This window comes from Heteronotia binoei, chromosome 15 (genome assembly GCF_032191835.1).
Source record: "Heteronotia binoei isolate CCM8104 ecotype False Entrance Well chromosome 15, APGP_CSIRO_Hbin_v1, whole genome shotgun sequence".
NCBI classification, from domain to species: Eukaryota; Metazoa; Chordata; class Lepidosauria; order Squamata; family Gekkonidae; genus Heteronotia; species Heteronotia binoei.
This window is the reverse complement of record NC_083237.1, coordinates 14,699,050-14,713,470: the sequence shown is the minus strand read 5'-3', so window position 1 is coordinate 14,713,470 and position 14,421 is coordinate 14,699,050. Positions and strand designations below refer to the sequence as shown.

The following is a 14,421-nucleotide window of genomic DNA, read 5'->3' as shown; positions in this document are numbered from 1 at the left end:
AATGGAATTTTGTCATCAGAATGCTGCTAGTATTAATGTTGCTGCTGCTTTTGCTGCATCATACAGTATGTGAGACGGGTTCTATTAATTGCACCGCACGGGATGACCCTACTCCAATTCCTTATGAATTTTATCAGCCAGGAGACCATGTCATTGGTGGAATTGTCTTTCAGGTCTTCTATGTGAGTGACCCACCCTCCTTCAGAGAACAACCCACCCAGTCATTGATAGAACCTGCGTAAGGAAATGCTTTTGTGCTTTCTGTGACATGTTAAGATTATAACCACTAAGAGGAGTTTGTTGAGCAGCAGTGCACTGTTTATTTATCAGTAGATTTATTTTCACTGTGGAAAATAGTGTCAGACCTTGTTTCATTGAAGTTATACATTTGCTTGCTGAATATATTACTTGCTGCTTACTAACCAGAATGTTTAATAAAGTCCTTTGCTACTAACCCTGACACCATGTACAGTAACAAGGGGGGGGGGGAGAGGATGAATGTCTCCTGGGTATCAAAGGCCCACGAGGTCTTTGAAGTGCAGAGTGCGCAGCTAGCTTCCCAGGCGCCTCCTGAGCAGAGCAAGGACATCACCAGGAGGAGGATGTAACCAACAACTGTGAGAGATAAGTGGGCGTGTGAAAGTGTTACTTGCAGGGTCAGTCTGTAGTTTTATTATGGTAGGCTCCTAGGTGACAATCTGGGTTCCTGATATTGGATGATTGTAATTGCTGGGGGTGGGGGGATGTGGACTCAAATCTACCTCATGTAGCAATGAACAAGAGTTATGAGTTAGGTTAGCATCATGTAACAGTCTTCTAACCTTATGTTTCTGTAGAACAAAAAGCTAATTAAGGCACAATTAAAGTTAGAAAAAGCCCAGGGTGGTTGAACAGTATACATGCACTTTGTGTTGTTGTTTTCTATACCCTATAACTCTCTTTGCAGTTCAATAACCAAGAACTATCAGCATGTCTTGGCTTTGGTATTTGCTGTAAATGAGATTAATGGGGATCCTCAACTTTTACCAAACAACACACTGGGCTTCCAAATCCTCAACAGCTACTATGTTGCAAGGATGACCTACAAGGCCATCTTGTCCCTTCTTTCCACCCAAGAGAGATTTGTCCCCAACTTCAAGTGTGTTACCCAGAAAAATCTAATAGCTGTCATTGGAGGATTTTTGTCCAGAACATCTGTCAGTATGGCCACCATTTTATCCATCTACAAGGCTCCACAGGTATGCTACACATATGGAAAATACCACTATGGCATATATTTAATAATTCTTTGAAATTTGAAATATATTAAAAATACTTACATATTTTCTTTCAGCTTGCTTATGGGTCATTTTCAAAAGTGCATGAAGAGAAAACACTCTTCCATTTCTTGTACCAGATGGTCCCAAGTGAAACCCACCAGTACTGGGGGATTGTCCGATTACTGCTCTATTTTACATGGACTTGGGTTGGGCTTCTGACTGTGGATGATGACTATGGGGACAAGTTTTTGCAGACAATACTACCAATCCTAGCCAAGAATAGCATTTGCTTTGCATTCATGTTAAAATTACCAAAACCGGCTTACGTGGAAGAGTTTGTAAATTTGCTTTTAATGCAGTGGGAATGGTACCCAGTTCTCATGGATGAGAAAGCCAATGTATGTTGTGTATATGGAGAACCTTCAGTCATGACCATATTGAGAATACTATTGTTTCAGGCCCCCATGTTTTCTTTACCCCCACTAGGAAAAGTGTGGATTATTACATCCCACTGGGACTTCGAATCAGTCTCTCTTCAAAGAATCTGGAATATAGACTCTTTCCACGGTGCCCTCTCAATTACAATTCACTCCAATCAGCCACCAGGATTCCAAAAATTCCTTCAGGTCATAAGACCTTCCTGGACAAAAGGAGATGGCTTTATCCAGAACTTCTGGGAACAAGCCTTCAGCTGTTCACTGAAAACATTTACTACTCAGGTGGAATATAAAAAAGTCTGCACTGGGGATGAGAAGCTGGAGAGCCTTCCCAGGGTGTTGTTTGAGATGAGCATGACTGGCTACAGCTACAATGTCTACAATGCTGTCTATGCAGCAGCTCATGCTTTGCATAACATGTACATGTCCAAATCCAAACTCAGGATTCTGGATTTCCAGAGTGGAAAGCCATGGCAGGTAGTATTACTTCAAAGACACAATTGTACAGACTAGCTCAGAAAAGCCTGAGCTTGTCATCACTTGATAGCTAGATATGGTCATGGTCAGTATTTGGATGTGAGAAGACCAAGGAAGACCAGGGTTGGGGCCAGAAAAAGGTAATGGCAAACCACTTCTGGTCATCTCTTGCCTCAAAAACCCCATGACTTGATTGCTGCTGCTGCTGCTACTACTACTACTACTACTACTACTACTACTACTACTACTACTACTACTACTACTACTAATAATAATAATAATAATAATAATAATAATAATAATAATAATAATAATAATAATAATAATAATAATAATAATAATAATAATAATAGTAAGTCGGTTTGTAGAAAAATAAGTGTTGGAGCTTATTAATATAACTCATTGGCATATGCTCCCCCCCACAATCAAAAGCAACCCATTGTAAGAAAGGAGAGTCCCAGGCGAGTGAGGCCTGCTTGGGCTAGCTAGAGATCCATGTGTGGGTCAAAAGACCAGCAAGCCACCCACTGCCCAAAATCACATAAGAAGTTGAGAAAGGGTGGCGTGGGCTTCTCCAGGGGCTAATGAGGGCTGCTGGGAGTGTGGCAAAGCTCCTGGTGGCTGGCTGCCCACTCTCCTAATCCAGGGATTGTTATGCAGCTATACCTAGTATTCAATGGACAAGGTAGGTGGGGAGGAGGAGGGGGAAACCTCGGAAAGGTTCAGGAGCTGTGCTCCTGTGAGCTCCTGCTGAATCTGAGGCCTGATAATAATAAATATTCAGAGATGAATACAACTCGGAACTGTAAATCTGTTTAGTTACATTCTCCAGAATCATGGTCATTCAGTTTTCAAATGCATTAGCTTTAGTGAGATAAGAAAAGAATGATGCTTTTAAAAAAAAACTTACTGTTTATTTACATCATCTTAGTCCACCTTTCTCATGGAGATGCAAGGCAATTTGTAAAATCTGATAGAGATTGATTTCAATCTAAACTGAGCTACAGGTTCAAGCCCCAATGGTAAAAGATTTTAAAACTTTTCTCCCCGTATCCCCCCCCCCCCTTTTAACATAGTTCCATCATTTTCTCAAGATCATCTCATTCAACAATAGTGCTGGAGACACCGTGAGGTTTGATGAAAATGGGGAATTACTATCAGGTTTTGATGTCACAAACTGGGTAACCTTGCCAAATGGCTCATTTGTTAGAAGAAAAGTGGGGCGACTGTCTCTTCAGGCTCCTTCAGGTGAAGAGTTAGCCCTTCATGATGATCAAATTACATGGCATAGAAGTTTTAACCAGGTGAGATGTACGTGGAGATGCTTTCTTCCCACAACATAAACCCTTTCTTGGTTTCCAAGGAAGCAGATGAACATTTTGACAACTAACTTTTTGTCGTCACCTGCGCTTTCCTACTGTACTGATGAATTCCTTTTTTTTAATGCTCCTTACACAAATAAAGCTAGATTTGATTGCCTTTTATGTAGTAAGAATCCCAAGATTACTTATCAGGTAGCTAGATTTTGTGTATTGATAGGTCATGGAAAGTGTATTTTAACTTGGTTTCAATTTTAACTTTTTATTTTGTATATATAATGGTCTAGTGACCATAATAATAAGTAGCTATCACTCCTTCCTTGATTTTTTCCCACAGTAAATATTTACTTTATTGATAATTTCAACAGCATACATAAAATGTGATATATATATTGTTACAATTGTTTTGTTAGTACAAGCATACAATCCAGTTTTCAGTAAGCTATAACTTCGGCTAAAAGTTGTATTGCTTAAGTAATATTGACAAGAAGACAGTCAAAAATAAATTAGCTTACTATAGTAGTTATTTTTTTGGAATAATACCATTTTCTGAGAAATACAAGAATAAGGAGCACCAAACTGCTACAACATGTCTTTCATATTGGTTGTAAGTGATATCATATGAATTATATGCAATCTTACACAGAATAAATGTGTCCCAGTCTCTTTGATGCCAAATTTCTAGGTTAGGAAGAGATTTATGTACTCCTTCCCTGATATTTTCACTTGATGGTTTATGACTTGGGCATATAAGGCACAAACTATTTTAAAGGATTTTAAACCCATTTAAATGGAACTTTAATCCTTCTAAATTGTCACAGCATCTTCTTATTCCCCACTCTGGTTGCTAGAAGTCAAAGAGGCCCATATTTCTTTTCTGAAACACCTTTGTCACTCATTTAAATATTTCCATATTCTGCTGATGACTGAAGCAGAATATTTTGTTTCAGTTCACTTAAGTTATGTCATGGGCATCCTCACAGGTTCAACTTTTCTTCCCAATAATTAAGGAGAAAGGTATTAACTGCTTGACCACACAACTACGAGTTGAACTCTTTGTGTTATCATGCCATGTTGCCCTCTTCTTGTAGACCAGCCATGATTAAAAAAAAAAATCAAGATTCATCTCCCTATCTGTGCATGGGCAGGTTCTTCCACTTTCTGTGTGCAACAACCACTGCTATCCTGGCTCCAGCAGGAAAAGGAAGGAGGGAGAGAAATTTTGCTGCTATGATTGTGCTCCATGTCCAGAAGGAAGTTTCTCTGATGAGAAGGGTATGTGATGTGTTCAGAAACAGTCTGGACTCATAGGCAGAAAGAAAATCTGCCCAGATTTGCTTTTTTTGACACGTGATCGCTGATAACAGATGGACAGTTTGGGAGGCAACCCAAATTGAGCCAGCTCAGATAGAGGCATCCTGAAGCATCCACACACTTCCCCACAAGCTGTCCCCATCCCATCCATGGGGCGACATGGGTGTGATCGGATGACTGTCGTGTGCCATCCCAGTTGCTCAGTTTGGGGTTTCCTCTCGGAAATTTTTAGTGGTCATGTACATGTGCATGTATTCTTAATACACACATATGCACATGCACTCTGAGAAGTTATTTGTAAAAAAACCCCCAAAAAACTGGAAGCAGCTTGGGGCGGCTTGGAGGGTTCACAATCTGCCTCGCTTGTGCTCTGCCATGGCCAGACTCTGAAGAGGCCACTGACATGTAGCTCAAACATTTGCAGCCACTTTGACAGTGCTAGCTTTCTGAGCCACTCTGAGGATGCTGGAGGATGGGTGAGTACAGGATGGGGGGTGGCAGATGTTAGCGTTTGGAAAGGTTTTTTGTGTCGGCTTCTGAGGCATCTCTGAGTCACCCCAAATAGCCCATGTTTTATCTGCCGATGTGTATGTCAGCAGATGCTATTCTTCTTGGCTTTGTCTTCTTAAGGCTGCAGATTAGTTTGTTGTTAAATACAGACCAAATGGCCCATACAAAATAGAATATCCATGATATTCCATTGCCCCCCCATTCGGAATAAAGAGACAGACAACAAGGTGGGATAAAGGGCCACTTTATTTAAATTAACGGCAATGGGAAAAAACATGGGGCCAGGTTGAGCCAGGGGTCAAAACCCAGACCACCTCCACAACCTGAAACTGGGCGAGCCACGGGCCCCGGGAGTGAGCCGACCTAACGGCTCAAAACCGGCCGGCCAGGCACGAAGATCCAGTCCGCTGAGCTCCACCCTCACCCGCGCCGTACAGCCTGGGCTGTGGACCACTCCCTAATGACTGGATCACCAGCCTCCGTGGAGCCAACCTTGAGCCGTGCAGCTTAGGTCCCCCAGGGACGCCTTACACCCCCAAAGGTGCGTTGCCATGTGAGCTCACCAAATGCCCCCAAAAGAACATGTTCCCAACGGTAAACCCGCCAAGGACAGCGCCAAGCCTCTGCTTAGGCCGCTGACCCCCCACTAAAAAGAACATGTTCCAGCCCATGCCTCAAATCAGCCAAAAGACCTCGTGGCCCTTTATCGCAAGTGCACACCATCAGGCCTGTACAAACCCGTACGTTTGGCCCTGATGGCTGGGTGAGGCACGTAAACTCCAAGCCTTGCTTACAAAACAATACACAAGGCTCTAGTTGCCTGCCTTATGGCCCGCTCCAAGCCCTCTAGGTCCCAAGCTGCCCACCACACCCGGCGCGGCAACATGGCCGACCACATGACAAGGACGCCTGGCCATCTCTGTTTTTATCAGGGTGAAATCATCCCGGGCCTGAATTGATAGGGCCCCACCTTACAGTAGGCTCCCATCATTCTCCCCCAGGTAAATCACCCAGATGAGCGGCGGCGGGCCCCTCCTCTCCCCAAACAAGGAAGAGGAGTCCCGCCCATTTCAGGTCCCGCCGGCCCTGCCACATCAATAGTGGCTTGCTCGCTCAGGCCCAACTGAGATCCTCACGGCATCCGACGGGCCGATGTGCCGCCCAGGAATGATACTGTGGCCGCAAATAAGGATCCTCCTCCCTTCCGGGCCAGCCACAGCACCTATGAAAAGAAACAGTAAATTCACAACCGTTAAAAACCATAACATAATATAAGAAACCACACAGCAACATGGAAACCAGCAGCCGTCTATATGCCGGAAAAGCCCGGGACTTCCAACGGCCCACTCGGCAAATGGCATCACCCGGTAGCCCTTCATCGCAGCCGTAGACGCTGCTACAATTTGAAAAGAGTGGGTGCCAAACCTCACGCTACCGAAACCCAGCCATTCCAGGGATGGTGTAGGTGACTGCCCAAAACTGGAACTTGGAGAGAGGGGAGGAGCCTTCATGGCAGAATAACCAGCCCTGAGCCGACCCCCGCATTACCAAATATGGAGCAAAAGCCCGCACCGGGCACGACTCCTCCTCTGAACGGAACCCAGCGTAATCGCGCTAGCCTTCTGTTTTTGGCCAGTTTTTGACCAACGGACTTGAATGACCGCCAGCCCCTTTTCCAGCTTGTCTAAACAAAGAAAATTGCTTTGCCGCCCGATCATACGACCTCCTTGCACTGGGTGCAATTGCAATTTGGATGGCCCGACCCCCTTCCTCATTCCCATTCGCCACACCTCTGCTGGCATGGGCACTGGACAACTGTCGGCCTCTATGGAGAGCTGCCGGAACCACTCCATCTGTTGGCGAGACAGAGCATCCGCCAAACCGTTACTAGAGCTCGGTACATGCCGGGCGGCAAACAGCACATTCAGTTCTGGGCAGCGTAACATAAAGCGCCCAACCAAGCTCATAACTGGGGGGATCTGGAAGTAAGATTATTGCCAACGTGGACAACATGTTGTCGCACCGAAAGTGCCCCAAATAATTGTCCAAAGAGCTCCCCCAAGAAAACTGCAACCACAATAGGAAAGAACTCCAAAACTGCCAAGATACTAATCAAATCTGATCTCCGCCACTCGGCTTGCCAAGGTTCAGCACACCACTGACCCGGAAATACACACCAAAGACGGTGGTGCCCGACGCGTCCGGGACAATCTGCAGCTAGGCCTCCGATAAAACCAAACAACTCAGAATCGTCCAGATGCACGGGCCACAACCTAAGGGCCAAACCTAATGTCGCATTTAGCGAGCTCTGGGCCCACCCCGCAGCGACGAACTATTCACACTGCCCGGTAAAATGAGGTGAACCTAACCGAACACAACTCGTCTGGAATGCCATCATCTTGAAGCCCTGTTTCAGCTTCCCTGTTATATGCTGTAAAAGCATGGGAACCCCCACACACCGGACATTCATGCCTATATTTACAGGCTATGCTGAAGCACGCCCCTTGGTAGGTAAACTCCCAGCAAAGCAGCCAAGGCTGAACCGGCCGCCCCGCGGGCGCGTGGGTAACGGCAGGCTGAGTTGCTTTTGGACGATATGACAACTGTCCGATCTGCGCCCATATTAGGCTTTGCAGGAGCCGTCAGTTGCGATCGGAGCTGTTGCTGCTTTGATCCCCGGCAATCCGGGATTAATCGCCGCCCTCATACGGAGCGCCTCATCATAGTGGAGCGATAAATGATAACGCAATACTGAAAAAGCGGGGCGGCCCTCCAAGGCTGGGCCCTCGCAATTACCCCCTCATAAATCAAAAACCCCGGCAACCAGTTCGACCAGGACCGATCAATTTTTCTCTACTTAAGCTTCTCTTTATCCTTATCATACCTTACCCCTTTCGGCTTCTTCTCAAGTTCCCGATATGGCCAGCTGAATACGGCAACGTATTCGCCCCTCAGGATAATCTCTCTAGCTGCCACAGTAAGGTGGTCGGCCAATAGCATGGCCGCGTCACCAAGGGAATGGCATGAAAAGAAACCCCAGCATACGAAACAGAGGGGTGTGAGGAAATCCCTGCACGCCCCGCTGCTGCGTGGCCAATGTGGAGCAGGAGGGGTAGCTAACTGTCCTTCCCATGGGAGCTCACCCCCTGCCCCACCGAAAGCGGCGGAGATGACCAGGAGCCCAGCACCGGCTTGCCCCATGAGGGAGGCAAGGAAGGCGACCCCCCCAACGTTGCCTGCTGACTCAAAGAGGGTGCTTCAATCGAATACGGGCAGACCGGCCCCTGCACAGGCGCTCCTGTGCCTGTCCGAGTTCCAATGGCCGGACCCCAAGGACCCCAGGGGCATCACTCTCCGCCGGAAAGACTACACTTCCTCGGGCTCACGTCCGTGCTCCTCCTCCGGAGCTACTTGATCCGCGGGTCACCATCGTTGCCACCCTTCCTGCTCAAGCGAAACCACTGCCACGGCCCCCGGCTACTGCCCTTGCTCATCGTCCGGAGCGACCGGTCCAGCGCCTCGCCATGATTGCCACCCTGCAAAGCAGATAAATAACAAGAACCTCTTACTGAAACGCGATGGTTGCCCCCAGGAGCTTCCCGTAAGACCTGCAATGCGCCGGGAAGGACCCTTCGCGCCTCTCTTCCCCTCTAAAGCCGCCAAGCTATCAAGGATCGCTTGGCGAGTGCCAGCATAATCCCTTTCCTCGGCCGGGGGCTCCACTGGACAGGGACTCTTCATTGGCTTTTTGGCAGACTGCTTACCGGTTGAAAGGGCCCTGACCCTTTTTAGGACCTATAATATGCAATGTAAACAAGCCCCACCTGACCGGAACTCAGACCTCGAGGCCTAAAGGGAAATATGCACTCCTTAGAAGTTAGCACGTAGCCCCATGCCCAACAGGATCCAGTTGTTACCTGTAACCCTGTGCCTATGGGCAAGGCCCTTATGCGCAATGAGCCACCAGCCGGGTTGGTGTAGTGGTCAAGCGCGCGGACCCCCACCTGGGAGGACCGCGCCCGCCTCCCCACTCCTGCTCCCGCCCCCGCCGAAATGGCCCCGGGCCAGCCACAGCCCCGGCAGAGGCAGACCCCCAAAGGGCAACCACTGCAAGAGCCCCCCCACCGCACAGGGCGACAGCCGCGGGGGGGGGGGGGAAGGCAAGGAGACCGCGAGCCGCTCCGAGGCTCCTCGGGGTGGAGGGTGGGATATAGATCCAATATCTTCCTCTTGTTCTACTTCGTCAGCCAACTGACTATACGAGGGAGGAGGGCGTTATCCCAAAACCTGCCTCCGTGAACCGGACTGTTTCCCCCAGCCCACAACTATTTCCATGGGGTGCGGCCTGGACCATTCAGGACCTATAGGCAAGCCACACCCACGCCAGAGCACACAGCATGCCAGCTACCCAACCAGGAAAGTGGGGAGGGAGGGGGGTAAAAGTTCAAAAAACCCTAACTAAATGCCCCCCCTCTGCCCGCAGCCCGCGCAAATTCGAAGCAGCAGGAAAAAAGGGGGGGGCAGGTCACAATGGCCCAAAAGAGCGGGAAAAAGCTAAGCGCTAGCACGGCGCTAGCCTCAGGAAGGAATTCAAAGCCCTGGCAACAGGCTCCTATCCTCCCCCTATAGGCACAGCCCAGCAGACAGAGCAGCAGTGAAGAAGAAAGGGGGAATAAAAAGAGCGGGGAAAAAACCGCCACAGCCGCGGCCGCTCCGCCGCGGATCCTGCTAGCACTGGACACTGGGAGCCTCAACTCAACACCCCAAAAAACACGTGCAGTCCTCCCGGCCGCAACAGAACAAATAGGGGTGAGGGTGGGGGGGGGGGGCGAGCAAGCCGAAGTCGCCGCAAACGTAGCAGCGCAAACAAGGACCTTCACCGGTCCGTCGCTAAGGCTCCTTACAACCCGACCAAGCCCCACTACAAAAGAATGAGGCCGAAGCACCCGGCCGAATTGCTCCCTGTGAAGCCTGCACTCCTCCCTGCGACAAGCTTCAGACGCCCGGCTCCCTCGGCTGTCCGTCAACAGACCCGACGGCGCTCATCTGCACAGCTGCCGCTAACGCCGCTCTCGCCGTTAAAACAAAGACTAATGGGCTAACCGCGCTGAGAGCCGAAGGGGAGGGGTGGGGGGGGAAGGTAAGCCAAGGCCTCCCGTTGGAAGCCCGACCGGGCCACCAGAGCGTTCCCCGAGACAAGGTAGAATGAAGTGGGAGCTACGTAAGTCTCCACGAACTTCCCAGGCGGCCCGCCTGCCTAGCCCCGAGCGTAGCACGCCTCGCAGACAGCGCTCTAAACAAGGAAAGAAAAAAGGGGGGGCGAGAAGACGAGCGACCGCAACCGCGGCCGCCCGATACTCCCTGCTCCGTCGCCGCTGATCCCGGCTTACAAGCTGCCGCCCGAAGCACCTCGGCAAACCTCGCCACTGAATGCTCGTAAACGCTCCCAGACAGCTCCTGCTGCCGAGCGAGGCACCTAGGTCCCAAGGCCAGCTCCCAGCCACGCACGCTTGTGGCTGAGCTGCACCGAAAACCCCTGGGAACTAGAACTGCGCCACAGGAGGACGGGCCAGCCTATTTAAGGCTGCCCGCTTCCCAGCAGCCCAGGGGAAAAACCATAGTCTCCTATCCTGCAGGGGAGGCAATGGGCGGCCCCCAGCCTAAGGCGGCCGATGGGCCGCTCGGCTGGGTGGTGCCGAATTAATATTCATTTTTAACAGAACTAGTACAAAGGTAAATAAATGACCAAAGAGCCCCGTGGCGCAGAGTGGTAAACCTGCAGTACTGCAGTCGGAGCCCTCTGCTCACAACCTGAGTTCACTTCCAGCAGAAGCTGGGTTCAGGTAGCCGGCTCGAGGTTGACTCAGCCTTCCGAAGTCGGTCAGATGAGAACCCAGCTTGCTGGGGGGAAAGTGTAGATGAATGGGGAAGGCAATGGCAAACCACCCCGTAAAAAGTCTGCTGTGAAAACATTATGAAAGCAACATCACCCCAGAGTAGGAAATGACTGGTGCTTGCACAGGGGACTACCTTGACCTTTTTAAATAAATGATCACCTCCCTCTCCCCCCCCATCCTTTCCTTCCTTATCTCCCTCCTTCTAGACATGGATACTTGTATAAAGTGCCCAGAAGATCTCTATCCCAGCAAAGACCGAAACCAATGCCTTCCCAAAAGTGTCACTTTCCTTTCTTATGAAGAACCATTAGGAATCATCCTAGCTACAATGGCTATATCTTTCTCCCTGATAACAGCTTTGGTGCTTGGAACCTTTGTGATGAATCAGAATACTCCCATTGTTAAAGCCAACAACAGAAGACTCACCTACTTTCTCCTCATCTCACTCTTTCTGTGCTTCCTTTGCTCGTTGCTCTTCATTGGACAGCCGGGACGGGTGACCTGCCTTTTCAGGCAAAGTACATTTGGCATCATCTTCTGTGTGGCCCTCGCTAGTGTTTTGGCCAAAACTATTACTGTAGTTTTGGCATTCATGGTGAGCATGCCAGGCTCTGGGATGAGGAAATGGGTGGGGAAAAGACTGGCAAATTCTATAGTCTTTTCCTGTTCCTTTATTCAGGTAGGTATATGTGCCCTTTGGTTAAGCACCTCTCCTCCATTCTCAGATATGGACATGCACTCATTTTCTGAGAAAATCATACTGGAATGCAATGAGGGTTCTGTTCTCATGTTTTACTGTGTCCTGGGCTACATGGGTTTCCTGGCAATTGTTTGCTTCATTGTGGCTTTCATGGCCAGGAAGTTGCCTGACAGTTTCAACGAAACTAAATTAATCACTTTCAGCATGTTGGTCTTCTGCAGTGTTTGGGTGTCCTTTGTTCCAACATACTTAAGCACCAAAGGGAAATCCATGGTGATTGTGGAGATCTTCTCCATCTTATCCTCCAGTTCTGGTTTACTGGTTTGCATCTTTTGCCCTAAATGCTATATCCTTTTGTTGAGGCCTGAGATGAATAATCGGGACCAAATGACAAGGAGAAATAAATAAATATCACAATTAGGTACTCCATTGCCCAATTTGTTAAATGTGTTACTTTTAAAGCCTATTTCAAGGATAATGTCAAAAAGTTGACTATATCTGGGAAAAATCGAGTTTATGCATGAAGTGGATATACATTAAGCTATTGCTTCCTAATTATGGTTGGTGGGATTGACTTAGGTTTCTACAATCAAACACCAGACTGTTGTGGGATGTAATAGGTATCTGGGTGGACTTGGACTGGTGACAGCTGAGCCCCAATGGGCAAGAGAAAAAGACAAAATTGCTCTAAGTTCTATTTTATGGCTTTATAACCAAAGTAACAAAGAAAAGGGGAAAAAGACAAGAAAGACCTCCTTTGAGCTGGAGGTTGAGACTCTCTAAGGGCACATCAACTTATTAGATCCAATTCCTTAACATCAACAATATTTTTTACCCTTTTGCACTTAATGGCAGCAAAGGTAGATGTCAGAGAGACACACCTATAAATGTAACACTAAACAGACCCTTTCCCTTAATGACAACAGGGGTCCTTGGGTTATTTTTTTTTTTAATTTTAAAGGATTTTTATTGAGAGAAAAAAAAAGTTTGCACACAAAGAATAAAAACAAATAACACACACAAAAAAGTAAAAATAAAACAAACACAAGTACCACCAACACTATCAAAAATACAAACACAAAACATTCAAGAACACATCAATGCGCAATACATTGAAAAACACAGAGCATTCATACCACTTCAATGCGCAGTACATTCAAAACACAATAAACACAATAACACAATAATAAATCTAACAACTATACAACTACCCACTCAAACACACTAGGAGATGGAGAGGATTTAAAAGACAAAGAAAAAATATTGTTACTCCATGCCAAAACCTTTACTTTTAACCCATTTATATATAGGGTCCCATTCCTCCTGACATTTTTGAACATTACCATCTCTTAATCTTGTGGACATTAGATCAGATTCTGCGGCATCCAACAGCTTGTTAATAAATTCATCTCTATTAGGGATTCTGTCAATCTTCCAATACTTGGCATAAAGTATTCTGGCGATAGTAAGTATGTACAGTAACAGTTTCAGTTTTATCTTAGGAAAGTTTTGTCTACAAATGTTCAGGAGATACAACTCTGGCACATGATTAATATGTATTTTCAAGATTTTTTGAATCCATATATTAACTTGGGTCCAGTATTTTCTGGCATCTTTACATTGCCACCAAATGTGAAACAACGACCCTTTAGCTTCTCGGCACTTCCAACATTTGTCTGAATATGTGGGATAGATTTTCGCCAGTCTGTCTGGTGTAAGGTACCATCTATATACCATTTTATATAAATTTTCTTTGAGATCTGCTGGTTTTATTAATTTTAAGTTCTGTTTCCATAGTTTTTCCCATTCATCTAGGGCTATATTGTATCCAAAGTCCTTCAGCCAATGGATCCATGCTTCTTTTACAACTTCGTCTTGCATCTTAACTTGGAGTAACCAATCATACACCTTAGAGATTATCTTCTTTTTAGTCTCTAGAATAAGATCTAATTCAATTGGCTTATTCGAAAAACCCTTTTCCTTATCCTTCTGAAATCTTGATTTCAGTTGACACTGTAGCCACCAGTTTAGCTTAGAGAGCTCTTCCTCAATCAACTCATTCTGATTATTCAACAGATAGGCGTAATCTTGTGGGTTATCCCAATTATACAAATTAGGATGGGTCAAGGCTTCTATCGGGGATAGCCACTTTGGAGTATAAGTGTAATGTACTTTGATTTCTTCCCAAGTCTTATACAAGGATCTTCTTATTTCATGTCTGAGGAAACGGCCGGTCTTTATAGGCGTGTGATACCACATGTAACTATGCCAACCTTCCCCCAGGCCCGCGCCCTCGATGGTCAATAATCTTTTATTGTCTAGCTTACACCAGTCTCTTAACCAGGCAATACAACTAGCCTTATAGTACAAGTTCCAATCTGGAAGGGCAAGACCGCCTCTTAGTTCACTGTCTTGTAGAACTTTCAATTTTATTCTGGCCTTCTTGCCTTGCCAAATAAACGTCTTAGTCATAGAATTAAGTTGCTGGAAAAATAATTTGGGTAAAAT

At 46.9% G+C, this 14,421-nt stretch overlaps 1 protein-coding gene across 1 annotated transcript; it reads left to right on the top strand.

Moving 5' to 3' along the window:
- Positions 1–494: 494 nt before the first annotated feature.
- Positions 495–13,809, top strand: LOC132583114 (vomeronasal type-2 receptor 26-like). The gene is made up of 8 exons (XM_060254784.1): positions 495–604; positions 947–1,238; positions 1,334–2,173; positions 3,250–3,305; positions 4,613–4,767; positions 11,420–12,289; positions 12,903–12,940; positions 13,729–13,809. The coding sequence occupies exons 1-8, from the start codon at positions 495–497 to the stop codon at positions 13,807–13,809; spliced, it is 2,442 nt and encodes an 813-aa protein (XP_060110767.1).
- Positions 13,810–14,421: the final 612 nt, after the last annotated feature.

What these genes read in the sequence shown, in the direction of transcription:
- LOC132583114 (XM_060254784.1), top strand. Translation starts at nt 495, where the DNA reads ATGAATGTCTCCTGGGTATCAAAGGCCCACGAGGTCTTTGAAGTGCAG. An exon ending in AGTGCTGGAGACACCGTGAG is followed by an intron (nt 3,306 to 4,612) that starts GTTTGATGAAAA and finishes AAAAAAATCAAG; the next exon opens with ATTCATCTCCCTATCTGTGC. An exon ending in AAGTTTCTCTGATGAGAAGG is followed by an intron (nt 4,768 to 11,419) that starts GTATGTGATGTG and finishes CCCTCCTTCTAG; the next exon opens with ACATGGATACTTGTATAAAG.